Source organism: Mercenaria mercenaria, chromosome 3 (genome assembly GCF_021730395.1).
Source record: "Mercenaria mercenaria strain notata chromosome 3, MADL_Memer_1, whole genome shotgun sequence".
NCBI lineage: Eukaryota > Metazoa > Mollusca > Bivalvia > Venerida > Veneridae > Mercenaria > Mercenaria mercenaria.
Genome location: NC_069363.1, coordinates 37,715,143 through 37,737,479, shown reverse-complemented (window position 1 = coordinate 37,737,479; position 22,337 = coordinate 37,715,143). Strand labels below are relative to the sequence as shown.

Genomic DNA, 22,337 nt, shown 5'->3' with positions numbered 1-22,337 from the left:
GTAGATCACAACAACTGCTGTCCTTTGTTAATCGCTAAACCAATTACCAAAACCAGTCGTAAAAGCAAAGCTTTCAAAAATCTTATGGGGATGCCAAGAACTATGTGGCATGTTATGTTATAGTAAGTGATCTGTCTGTACAAGTAATTAGAGCCTTTTCAGAGCCCTTCTCACTTCTAGAACTATATGAATAAAAACGTACCTACTATTTCCGCATAACGAGCCTCACATAACACTATCCTATGACACTCGAGTCTAAAAGGGTCTCTTCATATTGCCACAGGTGTCATAGCTAGCTCGGGACATGGAGGTGTCATTTTTGGAGAGTCCCATACACCAGTACTTCCATTACTGGACACTCTTCAGTTTGAAGAAAAATACTTGACAATGTTAGTTATTTTTTCTAATGAATGTGTATCTATCCGTATTTGAAAACGTCGAATCCTTTTATCTATTTATAGCGTATCTTTTGTATTCGAATATATGGTGACAGTCACTGTAATACGACACACACGCTGAGAATTCAATGGATTTCATTATTTTGTTATATAAACATGTAAGTAAAAGCCGTGCAATTGAAATTCAGTGTACATAATTCATTGTAATACACAATGTACAATTCTGGAATTTATCTTTAGTATGTGGCTTATATACACTACCAGACAAGAGAGAGTAAAAAACAAAATTAATAACGAACAATGTTACTCAATGACGTAGTACCGACGTAAACACAATTTTTTGAAAGCACATGTATATGACAGACACAATTCAATAACACAAGATTCTTTTTTGAAAATGATACACAATTCTAGCTTCTAAAGGGTCTTATGTTAGGTTTAATCAACGAATAAATAAAATCTACTTTCAGCTGACTTAGGCTCAAAGTCCACCACATATGTTTTTGTAACCATGTTAATGCGTTTGTAATCAGCAATAACATATTCAAGTATTACAGGACTGTCCTGTCCCTCGGGAAATGTCATGGGCTTTATTCGCTCTTGTTCCATCTAAGTAAAATGGACAGGCTTATATATTTGCTTAAAATATTCGGCAAAAACACAAACTAACTTTACTTGGAAAAATTACTGTATAAAGACTTTTGCTTTACCTAAAATAATATACCCTTTGACGATCCTGGAAAATCCTCCAGAACTTATACTGACAAATCTAACAAAACTTTAGAGAGAGAGAAAGAGAGAGCGAGGGAGATGTATATATATATATATATCATGCATTTTTTTAATCCCCCGCCGTGGCGGAGGGATTATAGGAATGGTCTGCGTCCGTCCTTCCGTCCGTCTGTCCGTCCTTCCGTCCGTAACAAAATCGTGTCCGGTCCATATCTCCTAAACCCCTTGAAGGATTTTCTTGAAACTTGGGTCAAATGATCACCTCATCAAGACGATGTGCAGAACCTACGAGTCAGCATTGTCGGTTCAAGGTCAAGGTCACAACTCAAGGTCAAAGGTTTGAGCCTGCCATTTTGTGTCCGCTCTATATCTCCTAAACCCCTTGAAGGAATTTTATAAAACTTGGGTCAAATGATCACCTGATCAAGACGATGTGCAGAACCCATGAGTCAGCCATGCCGGCTCAAGGTCAAGGTCACAACTCCAGGTCAAAGGTTTGAGCCTTCCATTTTGTGTCCGCTCTATATCTCTTAAACCCCTTGAAGGAATTTTATAAAACTTGGGTCAAATGATCACCTCATCAAGACGATGTGCAGAACCCATGAGTCAGTCATGCCGGCTCAAGGTCAAGGTCACAACTTAGGGTCAAAGGTTTGAGCCTTCCATTTTGTGTCCGCTCTATATCTCCTAAACCCCTTGAAGGATTTTCATCAAACTTGGGTCAAACGATCACCTCATCAAGGCGATGTGCAGAACTTATAAGTCAGTCATGTTGGCTCAAGGTCAAGGTCACAACTGAAGGTCAAATGTTTGAGCCTTCCATTTCGTGTCCGCTCTATATCTCCTAAACCCCTTGAAGGAATTTTATAAAACTTGGGTCAAATGATTACCTCATCAGAACGATGTGCAGAAATTATGAGTCAACCATGCCAGCTCAAGGTCAAGGTCACAACTAAGGGTCGAAGGTTTGAGCCTTCCATTTGGTGTCCACTCTGTATCTCCTTAACCCCTTGAAGGATTTTCATCAAACTTGGGTCAAATGATCACCTCATCAAGAACTCATGAGTCAGCCATGTCAACTCAAGGTCAAGGTCACAACTGAAGGTCAAAGGTTTCAGCTCTGTATCTCCTAAACCCCTTGAAGGATTTTCATGAAACTTTGGTCAAATGATCACCTCATCAAGACGTTGTGCAGAATTCATGAGTCAGCGATGTCAGTTCAAGGTCAAGGTCACAGCTAAAATCAAAGGTTTACTCTTTCACTATCCATAGCAGTGGCGGGGGATTTAGCTGTCTTTCAGACAGCCTTGTTCTGGTTTATTATCCAAAAGAAATTAGTACAGACGTTTTGTTAAATTTGCATACACTTCCAAATCTTCACGTATTTATAGTCTCAAGTAGAAAATATGTTAACATTAAACAGTCATCCCAAGTATCAAAAATATGTTCAATTCATTTATCCTTTCAAAAGTGTTTAGGGATGAAAAACACCTATATCGAAATATTTGACCTTAACGGAGTCAAAATGAAAAAGTCATATCAAAATAGTTATCTCACATATGAATGTTAAAAAAGGTATTAAGATAAATGTACTGTTCAACTGAGAGCTTTAGTATCATAAAATACCATTTATTTATTGATGCGTAGTCTTTGGCATTCTGTAATGAGCTGAGGTTTTAAAGATACAATTATAAATATGATTGCTTAGTTCGATTTGACATTTATTTTGAAATGATGTTAAAACTATTATTTTTTGAATTTATTTCAAGCTTCAAAGGTGTTAAATGTGTTATTTTAAAGATATTGGCAAACTAGCTGTATAACATGTATACATAATTTATTGAAAGTGTTCATACCATATAGTTATGACAGTAAATTGATTAAGAAGTGATATAAAACATTGACACTTAACAAGAAATTATTTGAATTTGGAATAATTGTTAAACCTGGAAATCAAGTGTACGACTTTTAATTGTGGATATAACGAGTACATCTTATAAAAATGTAAGTACAACGGTGTTGGGGATTAATATAGGAAGGCGGATGAATGTATACTATGAAATAATAAACATTTTAATATGTTTTTCTCTGTTAAAACACTTTTACGCTAGAACGACGTCACGTTCACGTTCGGGGACGTCAATGTTTTTGTTGCGACCAAGAAAGAGCGCTACTGTATTTTATTTACTGTTTTATATTAAGGGCGTATTAGAATCAAAATAATTTATAGCAAAACCGTGTTTTAACACTATTTATACACTCGGGCGGTAATACGTCGTACAAATAATTTCACTCGGGCTGCGCCCTCGTGGAATTATTGAGCCCGACGTATAACCGCCCATCGTGCATAAATAGTGTTAAAACACTCCTTTACTATAAATTATTTCTTAAATATAAATAAGCTTTCGTTGTTAGAGTGAGGTATAAGGTGACGGTTAATGGATAGGTAAAGGTAAAGGTAAAAGTTATTTACCGTCGCTTTGTGAAGCAATGAACATAAGCTCTGTAGAGCATTTGGGCGATCCTATTTTGAGAACAGTTAAAACCAGTTATACCTTACCCCGAGGAATTTGCTGGTACCCAATTACAGCTGGGTCGACTGAGGCAATCGTGATAAATTGCCTTGCTCAAGGACACATCGCAATGGGAGTAGCCAGGAATCGAATCCGGTGCCTTCACCTCCGTAGGAAAGCGTTTTAGCATTCGACCAATGCGTCCGATGGATAGTACCAGAAGTAAGAAATTATATCAAGAAAAAATAATAATAGAAACTAAAAACCGTGTTTTGTTCTGCTTATTTTTGTGGGGGATTAGGGGGTCGTTCGTGAACAGAATGTGAATAGATACTGCAAAAATAGTGTTGTGGGGATGACGGGATAGCGGGTTGTAGATACTGCTGATGACCAGCGGTCAGTAGATGGCCATGTTTATTTTTTGGGGTCAGAAGAAAAGAATGCTAAGGCCCACGACTGTCGCTTTATATATAAATGTCAGCGGTCAGTAGTGGATGTTTATTGCTTTATGATAAGTTTCCTTTTGCATGTAAAAATTAACTTTACTCGTTTCGGACGTCAATTTCCTGCGCTTTGCAATAAGGCAAAATAATAGCAGACTCGGTTTGATCGAGTCTGTTCATATACGCTTCTGTAAGAAGGAAGAGTGCTACATTAGTATTTCATATTTTTTTCTATAGTTTGTAAAATATGGTATGCAAGCAAAATAATCTACCACTGGTTACAAATGCAGATGAAAATATCTGGATCTCGGGTATCTTTTTTTAGCGGCAACTCGGCAGAGCCTCGTTACCGCCAGAACAGTTACCCTCAAACCGGATATTCCAATTTGCATCTACAATCAGTGACATGTCATTATAATCTCGAAAAAATGTCGTGTATAAGTAAAAAGACACCGAAATAACAAAGTAAATGAAAATGTATATTTTTGTAATGGCTTTTCAGAAGCAAACAATATCATATCAATGTAATTTTCTGGTTTTGACAATTATGTACTAGTAATTGTTTTGATATAAATTCTTATAAGCAAACACGACGTTTTACGATAAAGAGCAGAAAACAACCCGCACATTTTGAAGTAAGATATATGCCATTATAATCCGTCGCAGTTTGAATTTTGGTTTTGTTCCATCTTAAAAAATCTTCGAATATTTTAGATCTCGCTCAAATATATATTCAGGTTAAACTGAATATATATTTAAGTAAGATTATCCAAAAAGGGACAAACACTCTTTCGCCGAGGGCGAATGATAAAATGCGCAGGTTCACATACTAGTGTATTTTTTTACGGAGGCAACACATTTCGTTGATACTGGACACGCACCAGTTATATACTAACAGCGCGTTAAATTAAGGAAACGTATACATTCCCAGATAATATTCCCGTAATAAAGAAATAATTCAATGTAACAAGATAACGGGAACTTCATGGCATTTTTGCAATTAATACAGAAATAAGTTGGAAAAAGAACAATCCAACCGACTTCCCCCAAACATTTGTGACATAAAACAACATTCATAAAATTTTTAGACCAGAATCTCAGAATTATATATATATATGCAAATGTTGAACCAGTACGAATGTGTAGTACAATTCGGGCTCGTATATAAAGCAGCGTCGAAACTAATCTTATTGGGTTAGTGGACTTGCTGTGGCATGTGCGTGTTCGTCTGTACTGCTAGGCGCTTTGCCGTAATTGGTCTGGTATATTGTGGTGGTGATTTAGTTCGTATAAATTCTCTCTACTATATAATAATTTATAATGCGAACTTGTATCCTAGCGGATCTCACGTATGGGAAAGTCAACTGTTCTGAATATAATTATATCCCTTAATGCAAATTACCTATATACATATTCAATATATCCTTGAGATCCGTTAACTTTCAGAGAGAGAAAATATAGCTCCTCTGGTCCCAGTCAGTTAAAAAGACTAAAATGTCACTGCTGATTTATGAGACATGAAAACAGAGATTTGAGTATATATATGCAAATGTTGAACCAGTACGAATGTGTAGTATAATTCGGGCTCGTATATAAAGCAGCTTCGAAACTAATCTTATTGGGTTAGTGGACTTGCTGTGGCATGTGCGTGTTCGTCTGTACTACTAGGCGCTTTGCCGTAATTGGTCTGGTATATTGTGGTGGTGATTTAGTTCGTATAAATTCTCTCTACTATATATATATATATATATATGCATACTTCGTTTCCTTCTCTCCAGATAGGATGAGTTATATCACTGTGACTGAATAATTGAAAATGTTCTCAGGTGCCAGACCCATCACTATTCATAATCCATTTGCCTCAAATACAGCGGCCGCTGTAAATACACGACAGACATCGTAAGGATCAGAATCTGATGTTGGTCTCCGTTCTTCTAGGTAACCTTTACCTTCAAACGCAACACGTGCTGGAATTCTGATGGTACAACCGTCTTTTTCCCCAACTTTACAAATGAATTCATCGTAATGTGGCATATACGCGATCCCAGAAAGGAACCAGCGCATTTCCTTTCCTTTTTTTAAATCGTAGTACTTCATAATTGCTTCCTGTGGGTGTTTTTCAACGTTTTCAATCAGTTTGTGTAGATGTCTGTAAGAGAGACAAATGAAAATTAATTTCAGTAATGTACACGCAAAGGAGATTCTTTTTTTTTTGTTTATTTCAATATTGGAAACGAGTATTTCCGTCTTTTACCCTGATACTCATAATCTATATATTGCAAGAAAACAATAAAAGTGGGAACTTACTCTATGCCCCCATCTTCTCGAGTTTGTTTTGTGCTGAAGTTCAGATGCATTGCGGATCTCACTTTAGTGTCCCGTGTGCAGTCAGGGTTTTTGAATGTAACGTGTAAATTGTTCATCTCGGCTAACCGCATTAGAATGTATCTTGAAATATACACCTGATCACAAGCTTCCAAACCAGGCAGGGGACCAACTTGATATTCCCACTGAAATGATGTCACAGTTTTGCTTAATCTTCAAATTGTAGGTTTCACTGGAGAAAGTGAACATCTAATTTTCACATTGAAATATGTGTCGAGGTTGCGTTATTAGACACTTAGTATTCTTGACAGAACTTAAGGCACTCAACATTTTGTTTCAGTATTTTCTTTGATTGACATTTCAGAAAAAGAATGGCTGATCTTTGCCGTTAAAATGAAAATATTTGAAGAAACTCAAGTTACGTTAGAGTTATATGGAATATGTTTTCCTTTTAAGCAATATTTTACGGCATCGCCGCAAACATTTTAGTGGTAGTTTAGATCACCAGAGCATGTGATCGTATGAACCAGTGAGACCAGAAGATGAATGTTGTCAGATATTTCCAGTAGTTTTTTCAAAGAAGTTAGCGTTTTAAAAACCAACTGATGACGGGTTTGCAACACCTGCCTTCGGTAGTCATAGTATTTTGTTTTGAAGTGCTTCATTAAACACGCATATCTGGACGCATTTTCAAATCATTGAACATGTGGAAAACATTTAAACAGGTGAAGTTTGATAGTGCGAACACGGTCATACCTGAGAAGGAAACATTTCTCTGTTCATTCCACTAATAGTAAGTCCAGCGTACAAACATGCCCGAAGATGGGTTTCCGCCAAATCCCGCTCTATACAGCTGTGACTGCCGACATTAATTTCGAAATCAAAGTCTAAAAAATCAAACATTTGATGAAAAAGTAAATACTTTTTATTGTAGATAACAAACACAGACATTAAATCAAAATGACAGCATTCTGTCAGTCAAGACACTTTAAACCCCAAACATTGTTTGGTTTAAATGTATGTTGGTTAATCATAACGTGTATTTATTTTTCCGAATGAAGAATTTAGATTATAATTGAGCCGTGCCATGAGAAAACCAACATGTGGGTTTGCGACCAGTATGGATCCGCGCAGGCTGGTCAGGATCCATGCTGTTCGCTTTCAAAGCCTATTGGAATTAGAGAAACTGTTAGCGAACAGCATGGATCCTGACCAACCTGCGCGGATGGGCAGGCTGGTCTGGATCCATGCTGGTCGCAAACCCATTATGTTGATTTTCTCATGGCACGGCTCATATATAAATTCGTTTGAATTAGAAAGTTGAGGGCGTATATCTGTCAATTTTGAATAGTAGAACAACAAGCGAATCGTTGTAAAACATTCATTTTTAGTATTAAAGATATTTCTTTCTGTAATGTTATACAACTTGAATCATACAACCATTTAGATATGTACAATTCAAATATAAAATTTAAATGGGCAACCTGCAGAAATCTACCTATCTCTTGTGAGTAATGGCTCCAGTCCAGTGGAACGTCGTTTTCATCAACTACAAAGTATTCTTGTTCAAATGTGTACAATGGTTCCTTATCGGCAACTTTGTCCATCATTTCTTTGCACGCGATCCTTGTGTTAAACTCTGCAATACATAAGAGCTAAAATAAGGGAAAAAATTGTTACATAAGGAATAATATATGAAACGATTCTTCGTTTGTTTTTTTGTTTTTGGGTCACGTACTATGTACAGTGCAATTTTTTTCATATGCATATGTGGCTTATATCACAATAAATGCTATATCTTTTGATGATGGTATAGCCTATTAGCAAAGCCGAACGTTAAAAGTAAACTTTTTAAAAATCTTATAGGGATGCTCAGAACTATATCATGTTTTATGAAATAATATGGGATCTGTACCTATGAGAAATGAAAGCATTTTCAGCGCCGTTCCTACTTCCAGCACAACATTAATAAGAACATACCTACTATTTTGTCAGGCTTATCCACATAACGGGCCTCACATAACACTATCTTGTGACGCCCAAGTCTGAAAGGGTCTCTGCATATTGCCACAGGCGTCAGAGCTAAATCGGGACATGGAGGTATCATTTTTGAAGAGTCCCATATACAAATGCATCTTACTGGACACTCTTCAGTGTAAAGAAAAGAAATACTTGTTAGATTTATTAATTTCCTAGGAAAGCGTGTCATTTAAGGTAATATGCGCCACCTAACGATTTTAAACGGACTGTTATGAAATTTTACCAAATTAAAGTTGACGATATTTCCGACTGACTGGTATTTTTTCCAGTTTTCTGTTATTCTCCATTTTGCAGCTGTATATCTTCAAACATGACCACTAACGTCATTTTTCAGCAGAGCGCAAAATGACGTACTTGACAGTTTTTTTAAGTAGCGTTTTTATATACAACAAAAATACGGCAAAAAATCTTTATTTTCAAGTTTGTATTAATATCATCTCTCCAATGATATATAATTTGTCAAGTTTATTTCGACGTCACATCGGAGGCAAACGATTTATAACGCAAAACACGCAAAACTGACGTCGAGCTTCATCCAAAATTTTGCGTAAAGACGCCATATTTAAGAAACTGCCAGATAGTTTTTTGAATAAATTTGAACAAGCGTGCAAAATTTCAATTGATATCGATTCCGTAAAAGAAAAATGGGGGTCACCGTTTTAGATTTCGCTCTATTTACCGCGGCGCTTCCCCTACCCCCCAGTTAAAAAAACGACGCTTTTATATTTATTTTTTAAATTTCCATCAATTTAAATTCAGTTTCGGTTTCTGTTGGTGGATATAATGAAATAATATCACAATAATGATAAAATCAAGACGTTATTTCATGATATTCTTCAAACAGATGAATGTTTTCGAGAAAATGTTCTATACGAGACAAAGAGACGGATTTTATTATAGACAACAAACAAATTTGCCTAATACCCCAGTCACACATACGGCGCGGCGCGGGTAGCTACGTCTAGCCACGGATAGAAACGCGGTAATCCGTATCTATCCGTACCTGAGTCGTACTTCAAAGTAGTAATCCGTATCAATCCGTACCAACACTTGGTCAAAACGTATTCAAGACTTATCCCAAACTTGCAAGTTTTTCCAACTTTTGAACATGCATAAAAGTTTGAGCGATCCGTAGCCATTTGAGCGTGACTTTAGTCCAACTTGGTTGAAACTTATTCATCCGTAGTTAAACGTACTAAAACGTAGTCATCCGTACTGAAACGTAGCTGAACGTAGTTATCCGAGGCTGCCCGTACTAAAGCGGAGTCCAACGTAGTTCACCGCCAGCGGCGTGCCTGGGCATACGCCTGTGCGTACAATTCAAATTCGGCACCGTGAAAATGAAAAGGCTCAAAATGCCAAAATTGCAATAAAATGTAAAGCCTTAGAAGGTAAGGTGGCTATTTAAAGTTCTTCATTTGAACAATATCATCTTTAAGTTAATGAGATTATCAAATTCATTTTTGAAATACTGTAAATCACGTTATATCCGCATGATCCTTATTTCGCGAATTCCTACACCCTGAATTATTTCGCGGCTTTATGAATTCGCGACGGGAGGGTCAGAAATTTAAATTCGCGAAGTTTCTTATCTTATATTAGTGAAATTCCAATTCTGGAAGTCGTGATTACATTAATGTCCATTCTTCCGTATCGTATCGGATTTATGTGTGTGTGTGTTGAGCTTGTTTACCCTCGCCACCGGTTAAGACCATATGGGCGAGCATAGCTTCAATTATATAACAACACTTTATAGGCTACGTGTAGAGTGTGTACCATAATTCACAGTCTAAAGTAGGTCAAAGTGACCTCCAGTGGACTGTGAATAAGATGGGAACTTAATCCCATACATTTATCATAAAAACTACAGTTAGAAGGAAAGACTGACTTATTTCACTTCTTCATTTTTATGTGTATCTTCTTTCATGTACCTCATATAGTGTGTCAAGGCATTTTGTTTTCCCCAATTTATACTATATCAATTATTAAAATATATTTTATATTTAAAACTATATTTATAAGTGTGACAGAGACAGCAAAGTCCTAAATTTATTGAAAAACTTCTGTTTGTTTACATTTTTCAGCCGAACCACGGTTTTGGCAGGCCAACGCTGATTGGTTAAAACCGCGTTGTCTGCTTTGTCGTGATTGGCTGTCCTAAAGTTGTTTACAAATCAAGTAGGTCAATCCGATTTTTCTGAAAAACCAGAAAAAACGAATTTGACCACCTGATTGTTACTGTAAATAAAAAATAAATCATTTTTGATGTTAAATAATATGTTTTTACATAAACCATAATCATTTTTATATACTGCCTCTGTCATTTTGCCTAAATTTTATTTTTGGCATACTTAACTATTATCTGGACCTTATTATTACTGAATATTGATGATGACCATATAAGAATAACAATGTTGCCAGATATCACATTGAGATTCTAACAACTCTGAAAAATCTGAGTTGTAGACTAAAGCCCCATTTAGCTATCAGTAATGTCTGTATTGCCTGGTATGTGGTGAAACTGTCTTGTTGAACATATATAAGACAGTTTCACTCTTGAATGGGCTCATGATGACTTTTGCTCCATATTATTTACATTGAGCCCATTTCTGCAGTAAACTGCTAAAATTACTTATACTATAAAAGAAAAATAGTATATATTTATGTACAATATGGAGACTTTTTTAACATATCAGGCAACATGTAGCTCCCTTCCTCCCATATGAATAATAATGGTCATCAATCAAACAATATTTAAGACAATGCCTTTCATGTGACCCTGTTTAAGATATGAATAATAAAAACAATCCAATATATAGAAAACACTGTTTCATGGCTTACTTTTTAGGGCCACTGTTAAAAAATAACAATTTATATAAAATAATTACATTTGGCATATATACAGATAAAACATGAGGGTCACATGATATGGCAACAATTAAAACCTACACAGTTATAGCATATGAATTCGTGTACACCATGGCGTCTGTACTGTATTATTGGGTGGATAGGACAAGAAGCAACAAACATAGTTTTTTATTGTTATTGTTCTTTCTTAAAGCTTATTGCTGTCTTTATCCCCTTTGCTGAATCAGCCATAACCATTATAGCTGATTGGTAATTACTAGAGTTTCCTGGGGTGACCGGTTATATATAAGTATAATGTTGCTCAACTATTCTAGCTAATAACTCGCTCGGTCGTCTTTCGTCTTTTCTCATAATTGCTCAAATGCCAATTAACTGTTGTAGAGTTTTTATTTAAAGAATATATGTAAAATGTTGATAATCCAATGGATATCTATTATAAATTGAATAGAATAGAATAGAATAGAATATACTAGCACCCCTATATCTGTTCAGTTATTGTTATTATTCTGTGTTTACTGCTTACCCAACTTTGTGTTCTATATTATCAAAGTAAAATGATGAATATCTGACACAATCTTATTAATATGTATTATACTATTTAATTTTCATTTTTACTTATTCCATTATATTAAATACAATGGGGATGTACGGCAAGTCCGCACTCCCTCAAAAAACCCTCTTTGGGATTATATAGAAATATTAGGTATTTCTGACAATACTGACAAATTTTGTTTATACTCTGTTGTTGTCAAGTATAAACCTCATTATTATTTAAATTTCTTATACATGTACTATTAATATTATTTTACACTATAAAGTTATTATAGAATTATGCAATGCTTTATATAACCAGATCTTTTGGTTATATTGTGTATTATACATTTCTTTCTTTTGTCAAGTATGAAAATCCAGTATAAATCTTACACTATTTTGTATTTGATATTTAGGTTATGAAAAGAAACACATGTGGGAAGCAGAAAACCTTGATAATGTTTATTTTAGATTTTATCAGTTAATCTACAGTCCAGAATAAATTTTTCTAATGCTTTAAAGACAGCTACTCTATTAATTTTTGGTGGATCTAGTATGTTTTTTATTGTATAATTGAGGCCACAGAATGATAATGATTGTTTTAAAGCTTCTCTATTGGTGCCAAATTCACCACAGTCTAGTAACAGATGTTTAGTATCATATTTCACTCTACACTGGGCACAAACCGGTTCAATCTTCCTGATATATTGCCCGATATTACCGGGCAACAGGTTTGTGCCCAGTCTCAGCCGTGTTATGGTCTTATCCACCCTTTTCACTTGCGAATAGACCACTGGACGGCTGAGCCCCACTGAAGTCTTAATTTGTTTATTTTTCGGTTCACCTATAGAAACGGTTGCTTGCCATTTAGCCAGAATATAGGTTCGAATCCTGGAGTATACTTCAGTGGGTGAGAGGTCAATATGTTTAGTTACGCTGTCCAACATCAGTCCCGCCTTGGCCGCCAAGTCAGCTCTCTCATTGCCAGATATACCTATGTGTGCTGGACACCATACTATGGTGACCTCTAGGCCTGCGTTCAAGCCCTCATTAAATAAATTAATTATTTCTGACAATAGTTCTGGCCTCGACTGACTATTATTTGATTTCAGTGAGGTCAGTGATGATAGTGAATCCGAGAAAATGGCCACTTTGCTTGGTTTATTGGCCAAAATCCAGCACATAGCATTTTTAATGGCAAGGAGTTCTGCTGTATAGATGGCTGTATTATTAGTTAACCTATCGATTTGTTCGAAATTCATTGATGGTACTAGAACAGCAGAAGCTACCTTGCCTGAATTCGGACATTTGGATCCATCTGTATATATATGTACATGACCTGAATATTTTTCGAAATAGATTTTTGTTTCTGTATTTGCGAATTGCGGCAAATCAGATTTGTTCACTTTTTCAGTTAATGAAATATCAACATCTGGCAATTTGAGAGTCCATGGCGGAACCACGGAGGGTCTGTGTTCAGCAACCTTTACATCTCTTAGGCCACAATTCTCAGCCAATTCCTCGGAATGAGCCCCAAATGGAAGACTGTAATTTTTGTACTTTGATTTAGCAAAGTAACCTGTACCTAATAAAGTGTGTACAGGGTTATTAGTTTTAGAGGCCTTGATTCTGGTCCAGTATTTTAATGTTTGTTCCATTCTTCTTAGTTTCAGGGGAGGTATTCCTGCCTCTACCTCTAGATCCTGTGCAGGGGTGGAGCTGAGGGCACCCAGGGCCAACCTCAGGGCATTGTTTTGGACTCTATCAAGCTTTTTGAGTAGAGTATTGCTAGCACCAGAATAGATTTGAGCACCATAATCTATTTTTGAACGTATAAGGGACTTATATAGTAGTAAAAGGCTATTTTTATCTGTTCCGAAATCTGTGCCTTTTAACATACGCATAACATATAAGTCCTTCTGGCACCGTTTAACCAAATCTAATATATGTTGCTCGAATGTGAGTTTTTTTATCCAATAGTACTCCTAAAAATCGAGCAACTTTAACAAATTTTATTGGTGTGCCGCCTAAATTAACGTTCAAAGTGTGCTGTATTTTATTTCCAAAAAGAATAGCTACTGTTTTAGTTTCTGAAATTTAAATCCCCAGTTTTTAGCCCATCCCCATAGTGAGTCCAAACCTGCCTGTGCATCCTGGGCTAGTTTGACCAAATTGGACCCTGATTTCCACGTTCCAGAATCATCTGCGAACTGGCTGATGACTATCCCAGAGTTTAAGAGAGTATCTGGGAGACCGTTGATTATAATAGAAAAGAGCAACGGTGAGAGGATCGAACCTTGAGGAGTTCCACGTTCAAGAGGTTCTTGATCCGAAAGTACCCCATCTACTCTAACAGAAATTTTTCTGCCCTCAATGAAGGACCTTAAGTACTGGAAGCAGGCGCCTGTGATACCATATTCTTTAAGTTTATATAGTACTCCAAAATGCCACGTTAAATCAAAAGCTGCAGTTAAGTCCAAAAATATTGCAAGCACTGAACGTGATCTGTTTTTGGCTTGGATCACATCGTGCTGCAAACGCGCAAGCTGATCCAAAGTGCTTCTTCCCTTTCTAAAGCCAGATTGAAAGGGGATTATGATATTTTTTAGTTCCAGAAAGTGATCTAAACGAGCCTTTACCATCCCCTCCAGTAATTTCCCTGAGTGGGAGGTAAGGCTAATTGGTCTATATGATTTAGGGTCGTTTTTATCTTTTCCATTTTTATGTAGTGGTATCACACACGCCTCCCTCCACACTGCTGGGTACACACCCCCCTGCCACACCCTGTTGTATAGTAACAACCATAACTCCAATATAGTATCGGGCAGGTGCTTAAACATTTGATAGGACAGGATATCCAGCCCCGCCGCAGAATCACGCCTTTTATTAATGCTATCTTTTAATTCTTGAAGAGTAAAAGGTAGGTTTAAAGGGGTATCATTTTCCCCCGGCTCATATACTGTATTTCTGTGACGTGACTCAAAATCTGCCTGGTATTGAAGGGTTTCCGGTAACATATTTGAGTCACTTGAGACCTGTTTGTAGTGCGTCACCAGAAACTGAGCCTTTTCAAGGGGAGTTTTTGCTATGTTATTATTTAGTTTTAGTAGTGGTACAGGGTTGGAAGCTATACCTTTAATTCTTTTACTTTTTTTGCCAAAATATTTTTGCACTACATTTACTAGTTGATACATTTTCACAGAATTCTTTCCAGTTCTGTTTTTTAGCTTCCAAGATGACCTGTTTGGTTTTATTTTCTGCTTGAGTCAAATTGTCAAGATTATCAGGACTAGGGTTTCTTTTAAATTGGTTTATTGCCTGTTTTCTTTCCTGTACCACATTTTTACAGGCATCATTCCACCACGGGACTGACCTGCCCTTTCTTGGTCCAGAGGTAGAGACAGGAATAGATTTCTCAGCCATGTCCAGTATCTTTTCAGTTAAATTTGTGGTAAAGGTGTCAATATTATCACTGTAGACATCCTCAGGTTCAATACCTAAGCACAACTGATGAAAAGTAGACCAATCTGCCTTTTCATAATTATATTTAGTCCCATATTTCTGTTCTATATTTTCTTGTATTTTTGTATTTAATGATATATATAGGGGGAAGTGGTCTGATCCCATGTTATCATTAACTACTCCCCATGCCAATTGTGCCGAAATCTTGGGACTGGCCAAAGTGAGGTCTATACAGGAGAATATACCTCTACTTTTGTCTAACCTTGTGGGAGTACCATCATTCATAATAACCAAACTATGATTTTCTGCCCAGTTCCAAATATCCCTACCCCTCTTATCTGTATAATTTGACCCCCAATTTTCATGATAAGCATTAAAGTCACCTGTTATGACACAGTCTTGTAGATTGTTATCTTGAACAAGATGTTCTGTTATCTTGTTCAGTGATTCCAGGTTACCTCCCCTTGCATATAAATTGACCAGGAATAGAGGAGATCCTAGTGTATATATTTTTATCAGTTGAATTTCATAGACCACCTCCCCATCTTTGTCCCTGGGGCTGTCTACAGCGACCACCTCATAGTTAATTCCATGTTTAATATATATTGCTAGTCCCCCAGCAATAACCCCTTTTCCTGTTTTTGGATTGGAATAATGCTTAAATTCTGAATAGTATCCAGGAATAGTCCTAATGCAATTACTAGTAAATTTTGTTTCCTGGACACATACTATATCAATATAATGGTTATTTTCTAAAAAAAGTTTTAATTCTGTATGTTTGACACTGGTCAAACCTTGTATATTAAAACTAATAAGTTCTAAAGACTTAGACATGGTTGATATTACCTCCCCCTACTTTATTACTTAATATTGTTTTAATGAATGGAGACTTGATCAATTTAGTGATTTGCTGTCTACCACATTTTAGTTTTCTAGGGGTGCTAGGAATATTACATCCCCCACCGATCATGGCCGTGCCCCGGGTAGATGTTGCTCTAAATATGTTTTTTTTTTTTGGTGATTTTACTGTCTAGCACCTCTTCCTTATTTGATTCTAAATCCAAACTACTGATTAATTTATTTTTAATAAAAAGGTGTAACTTATTTTTTGCCGGTCTAGCTTTGCTTGCTATGATGTTTTTGATGATTTTAGTCAAATCGTCAATGGTAGTATGTTTTACTTTTTCTTGATGTTGAATTTTGAAATGGACAGATTTTTTTTGACCAGATAGAGGTGAAGTTTGTGCAGATCTGTCAACTACTATAGACTCCATTTTTGTAGGAGTTTCTTCAATAGCCACCAAACCAGAAATTGATAAATTACTATAATTTCCTGTTTTAACTTTACTCTTATTTTTTTGAGGAGAGGTGCTAGAGTTAAAAAGTGAGGAGTGTAAGGAAACTATTGAGTCCTCATCTGTGATGTCGAACCCTCCGTCGTCACTGACGGTGATATCCTTAGATCCCGTAGAGACTGACGGAGAGTCCGGTACCTCAAATGGGACTTCACTATTTATCTCTATGTTCTTATTTGTTGTTATTATTTTTGGGATAGAGATTTCTAATATATTTTGAACCTGATTTTCATTTGTACATTTAGGTCCCATTGGGGTAGATGCTTTTTGTGCGGTATCATGTATATTGCCATAAGAATTATTTTGTACAACTTCGGACTGGTTCGAATCCCTGGCTTCCGGGGACCCAGCCCTCCCCCGCACACTGCTGCTATACAGGTCATTTACTGTTTGACTGCTCTGTAACCGGTGTGCCATTTGCTCCCCCTGCTTTTTAATTGGTGAACAGGTGGGGGAGGGGTCAGTCCCCGGACCCCGGGCTAAGTTTTCTTGTTCAATAATGGCGAGTTCTTCCGCTAAAATAGCTTCTGCTCTACCCCAAGAAACTTTTCTATTTTTTGATATGGCTGTAATAGCCGTAGCTTTTGTGTATTGAACACAACCCCTGTAGGCCGCCGCATGATCATCTCCGCAGTTTATGCATTTGACATACGGCGAACTACAGGAGTCGGTTCTATGTTGCCCGGAGCATCGGCAACAACGGGGGGTCCTTTACAGCCACTGGCCGTATGGCCAAAGTCCTGCCAATTAAAACAACGAGTTGGAGGCTGTATATAGGTTTCAGTTAGATACACTATATTTGTATCTTTTACCCTTAGTTGTAGGGGACACGCTCCACTAAATGTGATTTTTATAGCCCCAGAATCTTTACCATATTTGGTTTTTAAACGCTGAGCTCCTCTAGATGTGTCAAATTCTAACTGTTTGACAAAATCTGAAGCATTTTCAGAAACCGGCACCCCATGTATTACAATGTCAAATGTCGGAACTGAGGACGGCAGCTGAATATCACAAAAAAACCCTCCAATATAAACATTAGAGAGGTTTAAGGCCATAGTCAGTGCTTCCGCACTTTTAAACTCTAACAGCAAACTGCCAGACGCCAATGGTGTGACACGTGTTACGTTACTAAGGGTTTTTCCTATTTCAGACGCTATCTTCCTCAAATTTAAATTTTGTATGAGGTTTACAGTTTTACCCTTTATAGTACAAATATGTCTTGACACACTATACCGGACATGATGTTCCTCTTTTGGGTCTAATGTAGAACCAACAATTCTTGAAATATCAAGAAAATGTCGACCCGGACCTTTCCGTGCAACTTTATTATACATCATATATATGCGGCACAGCCGCTGTGTAAATATATATTTTGTGTGTTGATGTATGTACGGCACAGCCGCTTATAATGACAATGTGTTTCTATTTCAATATATATTAAACAAGAAGTGAAAGAAAGAAAGATAGTAGACACACTCTACAGGTAAACAAGCTCAACACACCTAGCAGATCCAATATGATCATATAGATTAAAAATTTAGTAATTTATAAAACGGAGGAAAAGCATGTAGATACAGCTGGGTGGGGCGAATCTTCTAGTCGTCGTAGCCAGACAGCGCGATGAAGCAGAGCACCAAACTCAACGTTCGTGGATAGCACTAGTATAATGTTAATGATTTGTATCAATGTCCGTGATTATCTTGTGCGTTTAATAACAGAAATTTGCAGTTTTGTAACAGAATATTTACTTCCGTCTGTTTACATTTCAGACCGGAAACGGTGTCCGCCAAAGACTCGTCCGCCATTTTTGTTACAGCGATACATTTCGCTCACTTAATCCTTACAGCATACCATCATACGTCCTTCCCCCTGGTTATATATTGATTTGTCATGTTTGCAATTAAATCTATCAATCTATATCCAAGTCTAGATACCATATAGCAATTTACGCAGTTTGAATTTGCGTTTGCAAATACAGTAACTAGAAAAAGGTTACGTTTCGCACGAGAAAACTTAAAATATTTGCAATGTGTGGGTAGATACATGTCAAAATTCAGATGCAGAAGTCATGCATTAAATTAAACACTGACAAAGATTTCAAAAACGATAACAAAAAAAAACAAAAAAAAAAACTAATACATCCTTAATGTGTGCATTAACGGTTCATTCATTGCCTAAGAAGTATGCAATCTTTACATTGTAGGGGATATTAAATAATAAATAATGATAATAACAGCTTTTCACACGGTTCGAATATGCGATTTGTTCACATGTATATTTGGGATTAGGTTAGAGTTTAGATGCGGTTATAGTACGGAATCCTGTTTCCGCCATCAACTTTTCGACTACACGAACAGGCAAAATGCACTTCCACCGAGGAAGTTCTAACTTTTGCCTGTTTCCTAGCTACTGGCTTGTGCACACATGTCACGTGCAGTATTATTTTCTAAAACGGTTCCTTTTGTCCCTATCATGCGTTCGACAGAATACCAAAGGAAGATAAAAATACACTGACATGGAAATATCTGGACCCGGCATGAATCATACCTGGTAACTATCAGTTCCGTGAACATAAATTTAAAACGAAGTCTTAGATGTACACCGAAATATCAAGTAATAGAATCTCTTAAAGATTGACTACAAACATTTTGTTTAGAACTATAACATTTGATTTGTGTATCAAAGGATTATATTCACTTTTCTGCTAATGTTTTAGCATTTCGACAAATATTATTTATGTTCTCAAATTTAAAAAAAAGTTTGTTTAAGAATTGAAGCTGTAACTACAAATAAGAAATCAGCGTAAGCCCGGTGAATACGACTTTTGGCTAGAACGCACTTTACCGATACGCATTTCATGTTTCAATGAAAGGATTGTTTGTATTTCTATGTCGCATAGGAGAGCATTTTCTCGAAATCATTCATTTATTTCAAGAATTTCATGAAATAATATCTTTGTTTTATCATTATTGGAATTTAATATCATATATCCACAAATATAAACAGAAACTGAATTTAAATTAATGGAAGTTTACGAAATAAGTATAAAACGTCGTTATTTTAACTGGGGGTAGGGGAACCGCAACGGTAAATAGAACGAAATCTTATCGGTGACCCCCATTTTTCTTTTACGGATTCGATAGCGATTGAAAATTTGCACGCTTGTTCAAATTTATTCAAAAAACTATCTGGCAGTTTCTTAAATATGGCGTCTTTACGCAAAATTTTGGATGAAGCTCGACGTCAGTTTTGCGTCATAAATCGTTTGCCTCCGATGTGACGTCGAAATAAACTTGACAAATTATATATCATTGGAGAGATGATTTTAATACAAACTTGAAAATAAAGAATTTTTGCCGTATTTTTGTTGTATATAAAAACGCTACTTAAAAAACCTGTTTCAAGTACGTCATTTTGCGCTCTGCTGAAAAATGAGGTTAGTGGTCATGTTTGAAGATTTACAGCTGCAAAATGGAGAATAACAAAAAACTGGAAAAAATACCAGTCAATCGAAAATATCGTCAACTTTAAGTTGGTAAAATTTCATAACAGTCCGTTGAAAATTGTTAGGTGGCGCATATTACCTTAAGCTATTTATAGCGTATCTGTTGTTTCTGAACTATATTATGTTGAATATTTTTAACACGATCCGATTCATTTTCTTATTAAACTAAAAAGACAGAAAACAGTGAATTATTATACAACAAATCACTGTTCTGACGTCACAAGTATTACGTCATGGCGTCAAGCGGCATAGCGGCGCGCTGGAAAAGAAACCAATTGAAAACGGGCAAATATTTAATGAATGTCGTCAAGAATGTACTTAAAAATACTTGGTAACGTGTTAGAATCGAAATAATATATCTCATTTAGTGATTTGCTCTTAATTAAATCACTGTTTGTCGTTCAGATGCGTATTATTAAATCACTCGGGCTGCGCCCTCATGATATAATTCCTTCGCATCTGAACTCCAAACAATGATTTATTCAACGACAAATCACTGGATGAGATATATTATTTCTTAAATATACCATATGTCGTGACAGTCATTGTATTACGATACAGACGCTTAAATGAATTTTAAAATTTTGTCATATGTACATGTATGTAAAAGCTGTAGATTTGAAATTCAATGTACAGATTAATGATAAATCAGTTTAAGATTCATTCAACAAAGCAATCAAATCAAACAAACTCGTTTCATAAATCAAGATGGAACCATTTTACCTTTTAGAAAGATATAACCCTATACAGAATTCATCTCATAAATCAAGATGCAACAATTTTGCCTTTTAGAAAGATATAACCATACATAGAAACCATCTTTTAAATCAAGATGCAACAATTTTACCTTTTAGAAAGATATAACCCTAAACACAGCATAGATTTCATAGACAACAGACCATATAAGCGCACCGTATTGACAACGTCAGTAGAAGTACTATTGGAACGAGACACTTACTCAGATAGAAGAGACAGAAACCTTGTTACTCACTGGTCTAGTACCGACGTAAAACACATTTTATGACAGATATAATTCAAAATCACTTGATACTTTTTCTGAATAACAGACAATTCTAGTTTATAATGGAAGGTGGTTTAGATTCAATCAAAGAATAGTGAAAATCTACCTTCAGCTGACTTAGGCTCGAAGTTCACCACATACGTTCTTGTTATCATGTTAATGCGTCTGTAGTCAGCAATAACATATTCAAGTATTACAGGACTGTCCTCTCCTTCGGGAAATGTCATAGGTTTTATTCGCCCTTGTTCCATCTAAGTAGAACGAAACAAAATTAATGATCAAGTTTGAAAACTATATATTTTCAGGCAAAATAGGTAAAACATTTTATAGTTTTATTTTTATGGTATTGTTACGCACTAGGGTAGTTATTCTGTCTGGATGTAGCCTTCGGTTAGGAGCTAAATACTTTCAGGAGGACTTGGCCGATCGACATGAGAAAGCTTCTTCAAATGAATTAGGTCAAAGACTAGGAACTCTGTACTAACAGTTTATGAAGTTTAATTTGTGTATTTTCTTATAAGTTACACAAGTAATTCAAACACAAAGTATCAACGAATAAAATGTTACACGAATCACATTAAATTTCAAAAGAACTCAGCAATTCACAACATACCACGCAGTGTTTATAATGTCACACAGTATTTATGTAGAAGACAGTGTTAGCTTTCCATAACTTAATTAAATGCAGTATTAGCTTGAGCATTAAACTCTATTCCTCACTTAATATATCCCAAAAGGTCTAAATAATTCACCATTCAGCAATGAGGACTTGTAAAACATCAGTACAAATATTCATTATTAAGACTGTATAGGCTTTCCATAACTTCAAAAGATGAGTGCATGTGTACTCAGTAACGTTCATTTCAATAAGGCTGTTTTTGCATTAAATCCACTTGAACAGTAATATAAAAATAAATGTTCCTTCAAATCTTCTAAATGTATATCAAAATTACTTCAGCTTTATGTTAAAATGTGCTTACACCAATATAATTCATGCTGAGACTATTGTATTTGAATGTAAGATAAAGATTGGTAAAATTCTCAGGACTAGCAAAAAGTGCCCTTAAGCTTATTGTTCAGAACTGGAATGACCCAGATGGTCACAAATCTGGCCCTTTTATAGTAGGCAGGAAAATTGACCAAG

At 36.0% G+C, this 22,337-nt stretch overlaps 1 protein-coding gene across 1 annotated transcript; it reads right to left on the bottom strand.

The window, feature by feature from the left end:
• Positions 1-5,063: 5,063 nt before the first annotated feature.
• On the bottom strand, positions 5,064-21,439 carry LOC123523573 (glutamine synthetase-like). Its single transcript, XM_045301234.2, has 6 exons — positions 21,300-21,439; positions 8,392-8,559; positions 7,910-8,050; positions 7,168-7,298; positions 6,394-6,596; positions 5,064-6,235 (listed from the first exon to the last, which is right to left on the bottom strand). The coding sequence occupies exons 1-6, from the start codon at positions 21,418-21,420 to the stop codon at positions 5,932-5,934; spliced, it is 1,068 nt and encodes a 355-aa protein (XP_045157169.2). The 5' UTR covers positions 21,421-21,439; the 3' UTR covers positions 5,064-5,931.
• Between the last annotated feature and the right edge of the window lie 898 nt (positions 21,440-22,337).